General features: G+C 39.0%; 1 protein-coding gene across 4 annotated transcripts in view; it reads right to left on the bottom strand.

Moving 5' to 3' along the window:
- Positions 1 to 1,104: 1,104 nt before the first annotated feature.
- The window catches only part of LOC103920144 (MAP3K7 C-terminal-like protein), a 32,273-nt gene continuing 18,436 nt past the window's right edge, over positions 1,105 to 14,941 (bottom strand). For all 4 annotated transcript variants that reach the window (XM_009327810.1, XM_009327812.1, XM_009327811.1 and 1 more), the window contains 2 exons: positions 11,446 to 11,561; positions 1,105 to 2,988 (listed from right to left, as the gene is read on the bottom strand). In XM_009327810.1, coding sequence (XP_009326085.1) covers positions 2,808 to 2,988; positions 11,446 to 11,561 — 297 coding nt within the window. In that variant the 3' untranslated portion in view covers positions 1,105 to 2,807. The remainder of the gene's footprint in view (positions 2,989 to 11,445; positions 11,562 to 14,941) is intronic.

Here is a 14,941-nt window from a genome sequence, read left to right as displayed (position 1 = left end):
GGAAAATACAGCATAAATATGACAAACAAATACAGCAGTTACCTCTCAGAAGACTGTTCCAGCCATTTTTACTCTTTGCAACGTTTGAATGATTTTCTGGGTTATGTTGACTTTTCTGCATTTTAATTTCACTTGCCTATGAATATTTTTGGACAATTCCATTTATCTACCCTCCTGTCTTTGAATCCCATTTCGCTGCTATTTTTGCTTTAAAAATTTGGTTTCCATGAGATACTTCAAGTCTTCTTCCTTGGTACTTCTAGTTCAGTTTTACTCATTTGGATTGTGATGCAACTTCTCTGAGTCACTGTTCTCAGGCACATGAGCATCCATGCTGGCAGGCAAATACATTGATACAAAGCAGCTATTTTTTACTTTCACCATAACTAAAACTAGGAGGAAAATTTGATTGCAAATAGCCTCAGTCCACATTAAATACCGATCTCTGACTTCAATTAGTTTGGGATGTTTTGAGAGTTCTATATTTAGCCAGGCTGGTAGCTGGATCACACCACAAATTTGGCGTCTGTACACCTGTAAAAATGTTTCCTGAAGACTTCCATACTGGTCAGTCTCTATAGGTTAGAAAAGCCTTATTCTCTGGCTACTCTCAAATAGCTGCGTGTCCCAAATGATGCCCAGCTTCACTTCTCTACATGACTTTGGCTCTCCCTCAGGTTTTTCTCAAAGAGTATGGTCTGATATTATTCTGACATCTCAAACATAATGGCTGCATTTAAATAGAAAATTTCAAGGTGAACAAAGTTATCTGTAAGTAAAGTTCTGCTGTCTGATCCATCTGCATCCAAAGCCAGTCTGCTAACAAAACAATTTTATGTATCTTGTGCAGTTTCTAATGAATTCACTGAAATCACCAAACAGACTGGCTGACGTTTTGAAAGCTAGATAGAAAAATCTGTGACTAAATCAACAAATTAATTTTGAAAATGACAAACCTGTTGCTCAAAACACATAAATACAGACAAAAATAATGCACCCCAGATTCTGCAGCGTCCCGTGCTCAAAGCAGAACCCTGACGTCTGTACAGGGTACGTTTGCCATCAGCACAAAACTCGGACAAGGCTTTTCCAGCGCTCCCGGGCTTGACATCCCAAGTGCTTCTTATTCATTATGGTTTTTTCTCTCCAACTGTCACAAGATACAGTGAAAATTGGACCCTCAGATAACAATATGTGCTCTGAAAGAGGAACAAACACAGTGTTACACTGCCGGTGGAGCATCCCAGCAGAAAGCACATGCCTCGGAGTGGCGATTTCCCTTCGTGTCTCTGCACTGGCCGGGGTAAGGCAGTAAGCAGGGCCGCCGGGGGCGTACGCTGCCCCTGTCCCGGCGGCTCGGGAGGAGAAGCGGAGACAAGGCTGTCCTCTCCCGCTACCTCCTCATACTCTCCTACTGCACCGTCAGGGGCTTATGGTAACGTGGAGCCTGTTTTCGCGCCTGTGCTGCAGGGAATGCCGTAGGAAGTCAGCACAGAGAAATTAAGGAGCAGCTTGCGTTTCTTTGTCCCTTTGGTGCCGGAATCGCTGGGGAACATTTTGGTGCCAAAAGACTTTGCCAGGAACTGTTCTGATTAACATAAAGCCCCATTTTTATAATAGGTTAGCGATAATAATCAAAGCTAAAGTTCTGGCGGAAATCTGAAGTTCATAGTTTTCAATTACTAAGACACATTTCAGTACTAATGACACATCAAATTGAATTCTAACCTCATGAAGATGTAACAAGCTGCATCTGTCAAGCAGACTTAAAAATACAGGGTGATTTAAGAATATTCAGAACATAAAATGGCTTTTCTATATCCGCTTTTAATGAAAAAAATACTGTATGAATAGAAATGGAGGTATAACAAAGGATTTTCAATTGATCTAGGAAAATACAGGGATAAATAGAGCAAGTAAAACTAACATTTTACTTCCAGGTTATTTGTATATCACGGAACTCCTGTCCCTACTTACAGCCACTTATGTTTCAAAACAGACCGGAAAATAAGAACAAAATTATCCTCACAGTACTTTTACCGACATATTCTCAGTCGAAACTATGATGGTAGTATTCATACATTAATTTTTCATTTCTTGCATGCCAAAAAGTACAATAAAAAGACTCTCCAGCTACCTTTACGCTTGAGGAAGGAAAGTTTGATCTCATCTGTTTCCTTTTAATTTCATAACTTGCAAATTATTACTGGCAGTACACTCGTTTGATAAAAAATAATTACGCTACTTCCATTTTTAATGTGCAATTTCTCAGATTTTATACAAGAATGTGAAGTTGACATGGGATAACAAAGTATAGTTTTTACCCATGAGGAGATCCGTTTTAAGATAACTTTCAAACACTTTAGGCACGAGGAAAATAATTAAACAAATCTTCACCAAACTAAAATTAACATACATGTATTCCATATATTAACATTGTCCCTGCTGTATGCCTTAGTATGGTCCAAATTCCCAACACAGAGACTATTTATATCATTTTCTAGTGTGTCCATATCTTCTTAAATTGGAAGAAATATGTTTAGAAAAGAAACCTGATCTACTAGAACATATAATGGGGATAGATTAACTTCAATTATGTTACTCGAAATAAAATATCCATTATATAATGGATGAAATATCCATTATATTAAGCTACTGGCTGGCAAGCATTTAATCAAATATAGACTTCTACATACTCTGTATCTGTAGTAAAGTATTATAACATATTAAACAGACCTTTATTTTAAAATCTCTTTCCAGCACAGGACCAATCCTGTATTAACTGCCTCACATAAGCTAGTTGAGAGTTATGAGGACCCCTGTCTTTTTTGGTACTGTATTCTGAGCTTTTCCAGTTGCTCTACACACTGCGTCTGGGCCAGCTTCAGCGTTCGGTTCTCCTCTGTCAGTTCTGCGTACTCCTTAGCCAGCTGAGCAGCATCCATGCTTTCTTTCTCCACTTGTTCCAGCCTGGCAATCAGCTCCTTTCTGACGATTATGAAAAAAACCAAAGATTAAAAATGGCAGTATGCAAAGATTTGTCGTTGTGCGTTAGCTTAAAGCGGGACTATAGGTTGTTAACATGGTATTACTTGAGCTCTTGTGAAACAGAGGCCTAGAAATGTAATTTGTTAGAGTCCTTCTCCCTTTAAAAGATGAAGCTGCCAAAATCTCTGATTTGTTTGCTGAACAAACCCATCTCTGATCGGTTTGCTGTTCAGTGACCAAACCTGCAAAATGCTGAGGACCTTCAAGTATCTCTAACTTCAGTAAGAAAGAGTTGAACATGCAGTTCACGGGGGAGAATCAGGTTCCTGGAGACCGCAGGCTAATATTTTGCCTGAAGAATAACGATTTATTTTTCTCTCAATACCAAACATATTTGAAAGTGAGCAAGGTTTTTTTTGTGCGGTTGGTTAGCTTTGTCAGTAAATTCTGTGAAGCACACCTGGTTTCCTTTTCTCTGCTACAAAGAAAAATGATTCTAGTAAACACTAGGCACGTGAATCTGAACCACATATATTGTATCTGAACAATGTGTTTATGCTCAGACCTTTGCCCTGCTGCTGAGGAAGAGCGCTAGAGCTGCAAACCTGACCCCTCCTGGTCTTTTTAAGAACAGGCACAGGAGGATTCAAGCTGTTGCTGCTTTCTGGATGGAGCCAACACAGTGCCCTGTATTCCCAGAGCTGGCCATGAGCTGGAGTCTCCTGTATAGTATCAGCTGAAATTACCTCAGCAGAAGTTAAGATAAAAGAGGTCTTAAAACACACTGAAGGCGTGAGTAACTCACGGGGTATCTAATCGCTCTCCACTTAGTTACCCAGCAGGCTAGCCTGGCCTCTGCTTTTTTCCCCCTTTGAGTCAAATCATTTATTCACCCCTGCTACAGGAAGTCTCTTCTAAAAGGTTCTTAGTTCTTTTGATCATTCTATCTCAGAGATTAGTTAATCTTTAACTGTTCATAGCCCTGTGACTTTATTTCTCAGTCATGTCAAAACAATGCTTGTAGAACATCAGTGGGAAGATGTCATGCCTTCAAAGTGGGTAGCTTTTGCCGCAGTCTTTAAAGGAGCCCTCTTGTCAAGCTAGACCAGTGCTTTCAGACAGGAAATTCCTACAGATTAGTAATTCTATCGCCACAGGTCAAAGTATTCATGAAATGTTAGCATTCAGTATTTGCTGATCATTTGCATTACTTATAGCTGCAAAACTACCACTTGCAGCAGCAAAACTGTAAGCACCTGGGTTTTGAAAAACACTTCTATCTGGCCTTCTTTTAGGATCAGTTTGGTCTTCCTCTGTCTTTACTACAGCTTTCGGTGATAGCACAGTTTGCCCGTGGTTTAGCTGACTGTTTACAGTCACAGTTACTGCAGTTCAAAGAGTCACAAGTTAGAAGAGACCCCTGGCACACTCATTTCTCCCAGCTGTGTTTCCCATTAAAAAAAAAAAAAACCAGAAGGGAAGAGTTAGCAGCCATTACAGCAATTTCAAATCATCCAGAAGTCACAATGTATAGAAACCCTCCCGTAGCTAAAGATGTTGGCTTTGTTTTATACCACTGAGATAATGCATAGCAGCTATGCTGCAGCAAAGCCTCTTCTCTTTCCTTGCACCAGGCGAGAGGTGTATTCAGTCAGGTCTTCAAGAGAAAATATCAAGTGGATATTTTTGTTCAGCAGAATTCTATTAACATTTGGCATAATACAGTTGTAAAAATTTTAAAAATAGCTAGCCATTCATTTCTCTTTGCTTGGGCCATGCTAGATCAACCAATTTTCAAATTGACCGAGATGAACTGATCTTGCTAGACAGTTCGATATTCCAGCTGTTATTAATGGGACTACAGGCCACAAAGGCGTAATTGCATGTATGTTTTAGAGAGTGAGAAATGCATTTAGGGACAATGAGATTTTACAAGTCCAGCAGCTTTAATCACTTCAGTCTCTTAGGGATTCCTCTTGAAGATTTTTGTCTCTTAGGACCAAAAGAGAGTTTCAGCAGTATTTCTCTGCAATTATTCTACTGGTGCAATGCTGGACTGGAGGATTAAATTAAGCTCTTTCAAATTACAGACTGTTGACTCAGAAGTGCTCCAAACACATTAATTCAGAATCATTCTTCCTTACTTTTCTTACACTTAGGAGGTTCTTAAAGGGACATGCAGTGAACACACTAATAAGTAATCAGCATCTTAAAAGCCGGTAAACCTCTTCCATAGGGACTTCTAGTACGTGTAAATGAAAGGTACTAACTACTCTTTTTGGACTTGAGCCAGGAGCGGCACAGACAGACAGTGTGCAAACTCAGACAGCTCTATTAATGAATGTCAGTCCTGATTTGATAAGATGAGGCTCTGTGCACACACGGCTTTTGTGCTGCTCTCCAGTAATACTCAAGCAGCACAGATAACTTTTCTTTTCCCTGGGATTTAGCTTTGCTATTAAATAAAATATAAATGCATTAAGATCAAAATATACTCATTGCTGCAGTCCACACTCTAGGACCTCCCTCGCAGAAAGCAGTTTCCTTGCACTGAGGTAGTAAAATTGCCCACTTCTGAGTCAGCAGAACCTACTTACTCCCTTCCCATCAGGATCAACACCTGTTTACAGGGTAGGGTGATGTTTCAGGCAAATACTGCCAGCCTGCCACACAGATCTAAAATTAGAGTACCAGGGAATTGCTAAATGTTATGAATGGTGTGGTTTACGAAGCTCACAAAAGGATGAGGACAGTAACTAACATTTGCTTCTGATCTAATCCAGGATTTGAACTTAGCTTCCAGAGGTTAAAGAACACCATACCAAGCTCTTGCACCATCTAGCCTTTGTTATGGATGCTTAATAAATAGATCTAGCACTGTGTAATCTGTGTTTTCTGTTAATGGTTACCCTGAGTTTAAATATTAACAGCATTGATACGGTATTTTCTAAAATGGTGCTGATGTACTTGAAGCTTTGAGACAATCTGTAAAGAACACTTTAAGTGTTCTTTTTCGGGGAGGTGTTGGAGTGGGAAGAGAAGACCAGTGTGATTTGCATCATAAACCAATAAACCACAAGCCATCCCAGAGCAGGAGAAAAACCCAGCGTGGTCTTAGGGAAATTCTTTCTCTTGTCCTGGCCTTAATGACTGACCATGCAGAGAACAGAGTTCCTTTACAGTAATATTCACAATTAATAAATACCGAGGAAAGTGACAGACGAAGCAGATATATCTATCTGGAGGTAAGTGTATTGGAGATGGACTGGACTCAAGGAAAACAGCTTCCAGAGTGCAAAGAGGCAGACTTGTCTTTCCCCCATTGTGAACAACGTATTCAGGATCATGCATCTGTTGTACTACACATTTCTTCCCAGCTAACATGTGTCTGTGTGTTCTGGTGGCCATAAGGTCATTTACTCTTCCTGTATTTGACATGGCTTTCACGTCAGGAGGAATCATGAGACCCTGTAAGGTAATTGCTGTCTGAGGAGACTGCCCTTGCGTGTTCAAAGTCTACTAATTAATTTTTAAAACAATGAGACAGCCTGTTTTAATGTAAATGAAAATATTTCTCAGATGCCAACACACAAAAGGCCCGCAAGTATTCATCACTGCAATAGGGCAAGTTGAGGTTTCTCTTTGTATTAGGAAAGCTGTAATTTCCACTATTTGGCAAGTAACATGTATTTTGGATACATGTGAGATGATGAAAAATCAGGTCTAGAATGGGAAAATTATTAAGATAAAAGGTTGCCTTTATGGTTTATACCAACCTTTTTCTGCAGTACCTGAAAGTCTGAAGACTACTTGTCTCAACAGTGTTGGGAAAGACACTCCAGAAATAGTATACCTGGAGAAACCATCTGGACTGGAGACCTTAGAAACAGTCCTATGGTCATAAGAGCATGCAAAAGCATATGGAAGGATCCCACAAAATTAAGCAGACATCTCCACTGCATGTCTACTGTAATATGTGTAAAAGAAGGAAAAGAAATCACATCCATGGCAAAGAAAAGGAGTGATCCTCAACCAGGTGGTGGTCAAATAATATTTTCTGGAGAGTTATATTAGAATTGTCTGGGGGAGGAAAAAGAGAAAACCAGCCAGTGCTAAGAATATAAGATATAGCTAGCAACCATGGCAACTCTAATATTTAACTACATAATCCAGGGTCATTATCTAGTAATAGCAATATAACAAGTGCTCAAAATAACCAGCCATCCCATCCCTTTCACCCAAACTTAGATACCCGAAAACATCTGTTATGGAAATACATGTGTGTTTCTGGAACATAAATTAAATTACATTCTGTGACCTAAATGTGGTGTGTTCTCGCTTCCACACCCTTTTCTTTCTTTTCGATCATGTCTCCCATTCCAGAGTGATTTTGTCCCTTGTACTACATATTGCTGGTATAAATGGGAAGAGTGTGAGTGAAGACAGCAAACAAAGCTATAATGATTTGTATTAGCAAAAAAATCTACCCAATGTTCTTTTAAATTCTTTCAATTTCTTGCTTCCATTTGTTTTTTTCCCCAGTAACTTCTTTTCCCCTTCTTATTTGCTTTGTCCTTTGATTTTCCCTTTTTTGAACCTGCAACCTCCCTTTCTCTCTCACATTTCCCATTTTCCTGTGAAATAGTTGTTGTCTTCTCTCCCACTCCCAGCTTACTACATTCTCTTGCCATCTACACTGCATACAAGAGAAAGGGGCAAATAAACTGTGTTCTTGCCCTGACGAAAAGCACCCTTGTCATTGCATACCACTGCCTTTCTATACTTCGGCCATACTTGATCCTCACACTACCTTGAAAGACAAGTCAAGCTAAGCAGAATTAAAAGCCTTTGAAAAGTTGCGAAAGAGTAAACGTTTTTGACTATTTTAAAATGTTATACAACTTTCTATTTCTTAAAGATGCCTCCTTTAGAAATACACCTGCATGCATTATTTCATGGATAAAAGGTTACACTGAACTTCGGAGGTTGGAACAAAAATTGTTTGAAGTAGAATGAATACTATTCCATTTTTTGTTTTACTAAAGAGCTCCAATACCTGTACGGACATTTATGTCAGGTTAACTTAACTTTGTTTCCTCCTCCTAACCAACAAATCAAAAATATTTGCTCAATCCATTTTCTGCTATTTTCCTGACAATCATTGTCTTCAGTATTCTGTGTGCACAGTGTACTACCAGTAGGCACCACAGGAGCAGACACTGCCAGGTGGGACTTGACATTTTAATTCCACAGGTGAGTTGATCTGTGGAGAGGAAGTTCAGAGCACTGGCAGGGGCACCATCCAACAGCACTTCTGGTTGCCTTCGGTAAAAACGTGCACTGAAGAAAGACCACTGCACAAATTGTTGATTCCCATTACAAGGGGTGAAACTCTATCTTTGTCCATTTTATCAAAATAATATTTAAAAGAAATAGACAATAGATGATAGCAGGTGTATTAGGCAATTGTGAATCTTTATTCCCATACATTCAAATTCAAATGTAGAAGATAAAGAAAGACACCTGCAACAGGGGCAAATTTCAGAAAGCTGCAAACAGCTCCATCTTTTCCATTTGATCATAACTGCTTTCGAGGCTAAAAGCTGTGCATCTCACCAGACTTTTTAGAAAAGTCAAAGCATCCTTCCCTTCTGAGAATGGAATATTCAACACGCATGCCACCCAGCCATTGTAATCCGCTCTCCTCTTCATTCAGCATATGCTACCCCATAAACGTCCTTTAACTTTCAACTGTAACCGTTGAGATAATTTTTAGATATAAATCAGTGATCACTAGACCAAAACTCTCTTTTACTTCTTGCTTACTCCTTCACCTCTACACTTATACTCTCCTTCTATCTAGTTTTATATAAAAATCTATATAAAAATCAAGGTTAATGTGTTCAGGTTTTTTATGCTTACATGTGTGTAAAGGTGTATGTGTCCTAATAACTTTTTAAACCACCTTTCAATTTCAACCAAACTTCATGTGGTGAAGAGGTCCCAGTTAGTTTCTGGAAGGTTTGATAAAAACAGACTGCTACAGAAAGGAAAGACACCCCAAAGGGGAAAGGCAGTACTGTGAGACCTCCTCCAAAATACTACAAAATGGAGAATCTGCCTGGAGGGAGGGGTCATAAATAGTTCCCATCTGGAGAGAAAAAGCTTCAGTTGGCACCTGCAGCTTTTTAAACCTCAAAATCCTGTTATTACCACAGTGCACCAATCTGTAGGAAATTAAGCATCTTCAATCTCAGTGCTTGTAGGGCCACTTCTTCAGATTAAGAGATCTGGAAGGTGGTGAAAGGTGCTGCACTGATATTTGTCACATTTCACAGCTACACAGCATGTGAATATCTAGGCCACAAATATGTAAATAGAAGGCACATAAGAATCACAATAATATAATTCTATTTGCTGCCTTATTCAGCCACTCTTGTTTTAACATATGTTTACTGGGGCATGAAATCTTCTATCCACAGAACAGGTTCAGCAAAGGTAGCAGTGGTGGAAGCTTCCTCACATTGTTCTACTGTTGACATCCACTGGTGGAATGAAGGAAAATGCCAGCCTGAAGCCCCTTAATTCATCCAGGACAACCACTGCTGAGAGGCTGACTTCTGGGCTCAGAGGCTGATGAGGATAGTTTTGAGCTCAGGTAAACAATTTTGTGCAGGTATCTGCCATTTCCAAGGAGCAACATATTTCTAATTCAGCTAGTACCACAGACGCCACAGATAAATGAAAATGCATTCAAACAGCATTTTTTTTCATTCTAGTAAATGCAAAAATATATATGTAAGTCTAGTTTTCAAAGGCTCCAAGCTTACTTCATAAATGTGCATAACTGATTCAGGTATGTGACAGTAATAATAATGCATTTACATTAGTAGACTCTAAAACCCAAATGATCTAAGGCTACCTTTTGAGTTTATATGTCTAAAATTAAGCACTTTTAAACAACCATTTAATATTTTATATTCAGTTTGGATTTTCAGAGAAGACAAATACACGTGGTTTCCACTGAATTCACTTGGTTGCTAAATACACATGTAAGCAGCTTACATTAGACAATCAAATTTGATGAATCATTGCAAAATTATTTGAATTCATTATCTTCTCTACATCTTTTTAAAAACACCAATTACTTTTGATTGGCCAAGTTTAATTGATGATGAATCAAATGCAAATACTGGGACAATGTAGTGTTAATCTCTTCTGGTCATTTTTTCTTCTTTTTTAACTTTTGTGCCAACCTGTCAGCCACTGAGTGCCATGCAGGTCCTACAGTGGGAGGGGATTTGTAGTGGGAAACCTCAACTAGTTCTGACACTTCAGGCAACAACTAACTATACTGTGCCTGTAGCCATCAACCCCGATAAAGACAAGTCTCACTTTCTTCCCCTGCATAGTCTGGATTCAAGGAGATCTTTGGCTATCTTACTTGTAAGATTACAGGATTTCACCAGTTTCCCTCCCATCAGCTTGCTTCTGCAGCTGAAGACTCCCATGGATGCAAACTTGGCTGAACTGCATGGTCAGCTGTGCGAAGATTGCTATGAAACAGATACAGTGGTCCACCTTCTACTCAAAGCCCACTCTGCAACAGAGCTCTTTTGACCCCTGTTGCTATATTACAAATATTTCTGTTCAAGCAGCATTTGGAAGAATGACGGTGTGGTCTTCACTTTCACAAGAAGTCTCAGAGATCGACACTGAGGTAACTTTCCCTGAGGAAGGCAACACTGCTTGAAGTCACCTTCAGTGTGAATGTAAAAATAAAAAAGCATTTGAAAGAGAAAGTTTACTTAGCAGTAACTGTTATTCCTTGGGGTTGGTTGTCTGTTAAAAACTTTCACTACTCACCCTCTTCCTCTCCCTGAATTTCTTTTTCAGGTTTCTTGTGGAAAGGGATCGAGAGTCACAGAGTGCTCTTTGCCACGTAACAGTTATGCAAAGATGACAGGGGTATGAGTATAGGCCGTAGACAAGAAAAAAAGTCTCCAGCTTATGCACATTGCATATGATCACCTAAAATGTCAATGTACATAGAGACAATGCACCTCACAGAAAAATGTTTACTAATATTGTCAAGTACTCTAAACCTAACTGAGGATCAATTAAGTTCTTCATTAAAACGTTTAAAGTTGAACTGAAAAAAAATCCCTAAAACTAAAAAGGGGACTTGCACCAGCTGAACTAGATTGTTAAGTGACCTGGAGGCTGTTAATGAAGGTTTTAAGGGACATCTGTATAACTGAGGGCCCAGAGCTAGGACAGCTCTGTGTCCTTAGTGGTCCCAGTTGATCCTACGGACCAATGGCCTAACTGTTGTGCTGTACTGTGACCATCAGGCAGAGGTATAAGGTCAGAAAATATCATGTGAAACCCTCACGTTTAAAACAGGATTTTACAAAGAGAATATACAACAGTAAATACTCTGGCAAAGTTACTCACTTTCTTTCTTCCAGCAGAGCTATTTCTTTCTTGACCTCATGGTACTCTTCTGCTATTTTGCAGTGCTGTTTGTACACCTGCATAGATTCCTTAGAGTCATGACAAGGAGGCAGCGGCTTCAAGAAAAGAAGAAGAAAAAAATGTATATATACTGCTGTTGAATGAAATATTAGGAAAAAGCACATATTTTGAAAGATACAACATTTATCTTAATTCCTGTGAGAATGCTTAAAGAATTTTTTTTTCCACCCTAGGTGCAGGATATGGCCAAATATTCCTAGTGATGGCCTTTCACGGAAGGGAAAAAAGCCACTTCCCTGCATAAGAATATGCATAAACTTTCAAACCTTGTAAGGATTTTCAGAACTTTCCTTGTCAACTTTGCAAAGTATCCCTAAAGATTGTTCAGAGAAAGATTTTTTCTCCCTTACCTCCCTCTTTCTCAGCTACAGATAAGAATGCTAAAGTTGATGCATTGGTCAGACCCATAAAATACAGGAGCGTGTTTTCACTGCAGAAACTGCAGCACTGAGCAGAAGGGTAATTTGTGTGCAAACAAGCTCTTATTCTCCAATTCTGCAAGATGGGAAGAAAAGACATGGAAAGCTATTGACTAAACACTGTTTTTGTCATAGATGCAATGCTTCTTCCAGCTTATTACTAAACGGGACAGGACCATGAATTGGGACACTGGGGCTGATTCTGCTGGACTCAACAGGAGTTCTACTGCTGACTCCAGTGCAGCCAAGATTTCACGATAGGTTCTATCTCAGCAATGCCTCAAGCTGTAAGTAGTTTGCTCAAGATCATACTCAGAATCTCCTCGTCTCTATTTCCTGTAGAAGAAGGGGACGTACTCAGTTAGCAGAAATGTTGTAAGAGTTCAATCAACTATATTTGCAAAGTGTTTTACATTTCCACGAGAGGTGCAGGTGAGATTGAGAGTTGAATGATGACGGGAATTTAAAAAAAAAAATCAGATAAAAAAGACACGGTGAAGACAAAACCACTGTACCTCCTAACCTAAATACTGACATTATTGCAGTAAGATTTTAATTTTTTGTCAGTGCACACTGGGGGTAATAAATATGGCAAATAAAACCACTCTGTCCTGAGTTTCAACCAAGATCTTGAAAATACAGTTTGGTTAGATGTCAGTGCTTTTTGTTCCTTAAAAAGAATGCAACTTAATTTAGGCTTCAGGCTTGACCGTCACATTTTGGCTATAATACTTTCAGGAAGTGTAGTATTTTTAAGTTATTAGCCATGAATCAATTGACTGTAAATGAACTCCTAATAGCAGGCTTGAGCCACCTGTTTGAAGCAAAAGGAAGCACTTAAAATAGTTCCTTTACTGTCCAGTTAAAGAACATCCAGTTGCCTTTCACAATATAAGTAGATTATTTTTTATTTCTTGTTGTCCTACTTTGACTCTTCCCTGTAGTATAATATTCCTTCAATGACATTGTTAGGAAAAGAAAAGCACAAGTCTTCAGACTTTTCCTATTTCTGATCTTGTAAACCTTTGTTTTAGCTAAACTGGAAATTTAAATTTTACTAAACATATTCAGAGACAAAGATTAAAAGTATTTTTAATTATCCAGGAGGCAGGGTAAGTTGGCTTCAGATGTACCTGAAGCACAGATGTACCCCTATGCACAGATGTTAACTAATGTATGGACCTTGCAAGTACTTGTAGGTAGTACGTGGTTCCTCACTGAAATTTTAAAACAGACACTCGTTTTCCATGTTCTACATGTAAAAATGCTGTGGCGGAACTGTTTCACATTGTTTCACATTGTTTTATTCTCTCTGAGCTCGGAGAATTTGGGACCCCAGGGAAAGGGCAGTCCATTACTTGATGAATCTGGTCCCTAGGAAAGGGCTTTTAATTGCATTTCAATGTGGATGAGCAATAGCACCATTCATATAGTCACCCAAATAATAAGCATAATTTTAACAAGACAGAATATAGAAGTCTCAGTGCTCTAATCCAAGAATGCAAGGGTGAGCCAAAGTAGCATCTCTGGTATCTACCAGAGATCAGCAAACAACAAATGCGTCACAATAAAACAATTTTGAACAGTACCCAGGGGGAAAGTCCCCAAACAGTGATACTTCAAAAGAAAAAAACACTTGCTTTTGCTTCCAACTTAGTTTCCACAAATCTAGCTGGTTTAAACCAGTTTAAAAATTAAAGCAGCACTCAGTTTCTATATTCCAGCTTCCCACTCAAAAGATATATATAGAGAGCTAAAAATTATCTAGTCATGCTGAGACTTAGTATCTAATTCCCACTTAGAACCAGTTGCTGACTTTCAAACTCCTTCCTATCATTGTTTCCTCTTCAGTGTCATTTTTTCTTACATTGATATTTTATCACTCAAACTGACAATAAAAGATACAATCAGTTCACTAATATTCTGTTCATACAATTCTTTTCAGTCTTGTCTGATGCTATGAAGCACTATGTCAAGAACTTTTTTTAATTTTGAGTGTATTTTTACTTTAAAATGTAAATTCGATTATGTTTTTATATGACTAGATGACTGGACAATTTGGTTTACTGTTTTGTAATTTTGAAATTTCTAAGAAAGGTTTTGGAGATAGTACCTACAGTGTCCACAAGTAATTTCTGGCCAGTAGGACATGAAACAGGCTTATGCATTCATTATTTAACAAACACCTCTACTGCAATCACAAGAAAAAATGGAGAGACACAAGTCTGGTCAGTTCTTTGCTGCCCCTCAGAAAATGCAAGCCAACACAAAAGCACAGAGAAATTATTTTACCCATGTCTAACAGCCTACTTTTTTGACATAAACAAGAGTGCAAAGAATTAATGATACATCTGTTCCCGCCAAGAGAAGTGTTTTCAGAAGAAGGCAGGGCAAACTCCTGAAAAACAAATGCAGAAACAGAGACAAAACTTGCTTGTTTCAAAGGGGTAACTCCAACTAGCCAGCAGACATTTATGGTATTAACATATTTCCACAGAAAACAATAACAGAATAGTAACAGTTACTGGACTAGCCCATACTCATCTGAACGGGAATGGGAGGAACCTGCAAAATCAGCGAGTCCAGTCCCCTGTTATGAGAAGCAAATCCTGCAATTCAGAGGCTTGCCCAGTTCTGTCTTAGAAAAACTGAAGTCCCCTGCCTCAGTTGTAAGACTGGCCCAGAGCCTCACCAAGGATTAGAAACACTTTTGCCATTTCCAGTCTGGTTTTGTTGAAGACAGGTTTGTATAGTCTTTTATTGTGCCAGCACTATCTTTCATTCAAACGGTGGTTCTTTGTCCTACCTGTTTTACCCGCAATGTACTTATAGAGGCCTCTCGTATACTTTCCAAGACCTATGTCTCGGTAAAGCTGCATTCCTCTAATCCATCCTAGATGAAATTTCCATTTTCCCTAGCTTATCCAAGCAGCCTTTCTCTGCTCCCCGTTCCACCTGGAATGACTTTTTTGAATGCCTGTGGCCAGGCCATGGGA

This window comes from Pygoscelis adeliae, unplaced genomic scaffold (assembly GCF_000699105.1).
Source record: "Pygoscelis adeliae isolate BGI_AS28 unplaced genomic scaffold, ASM69910v1 Scaffold14, whole genome shotgun sequence".
Classification (NCBI taxonomy): Eukaryota; Metazoa; Chordata; class Aves; order Sphenisciformes; family Spheniscidae; genus Pygoscelis; species Pygoscelis adeliae.
This window is presented reverse-complemented; position numbering and strand designations above follow the sequence as displayed.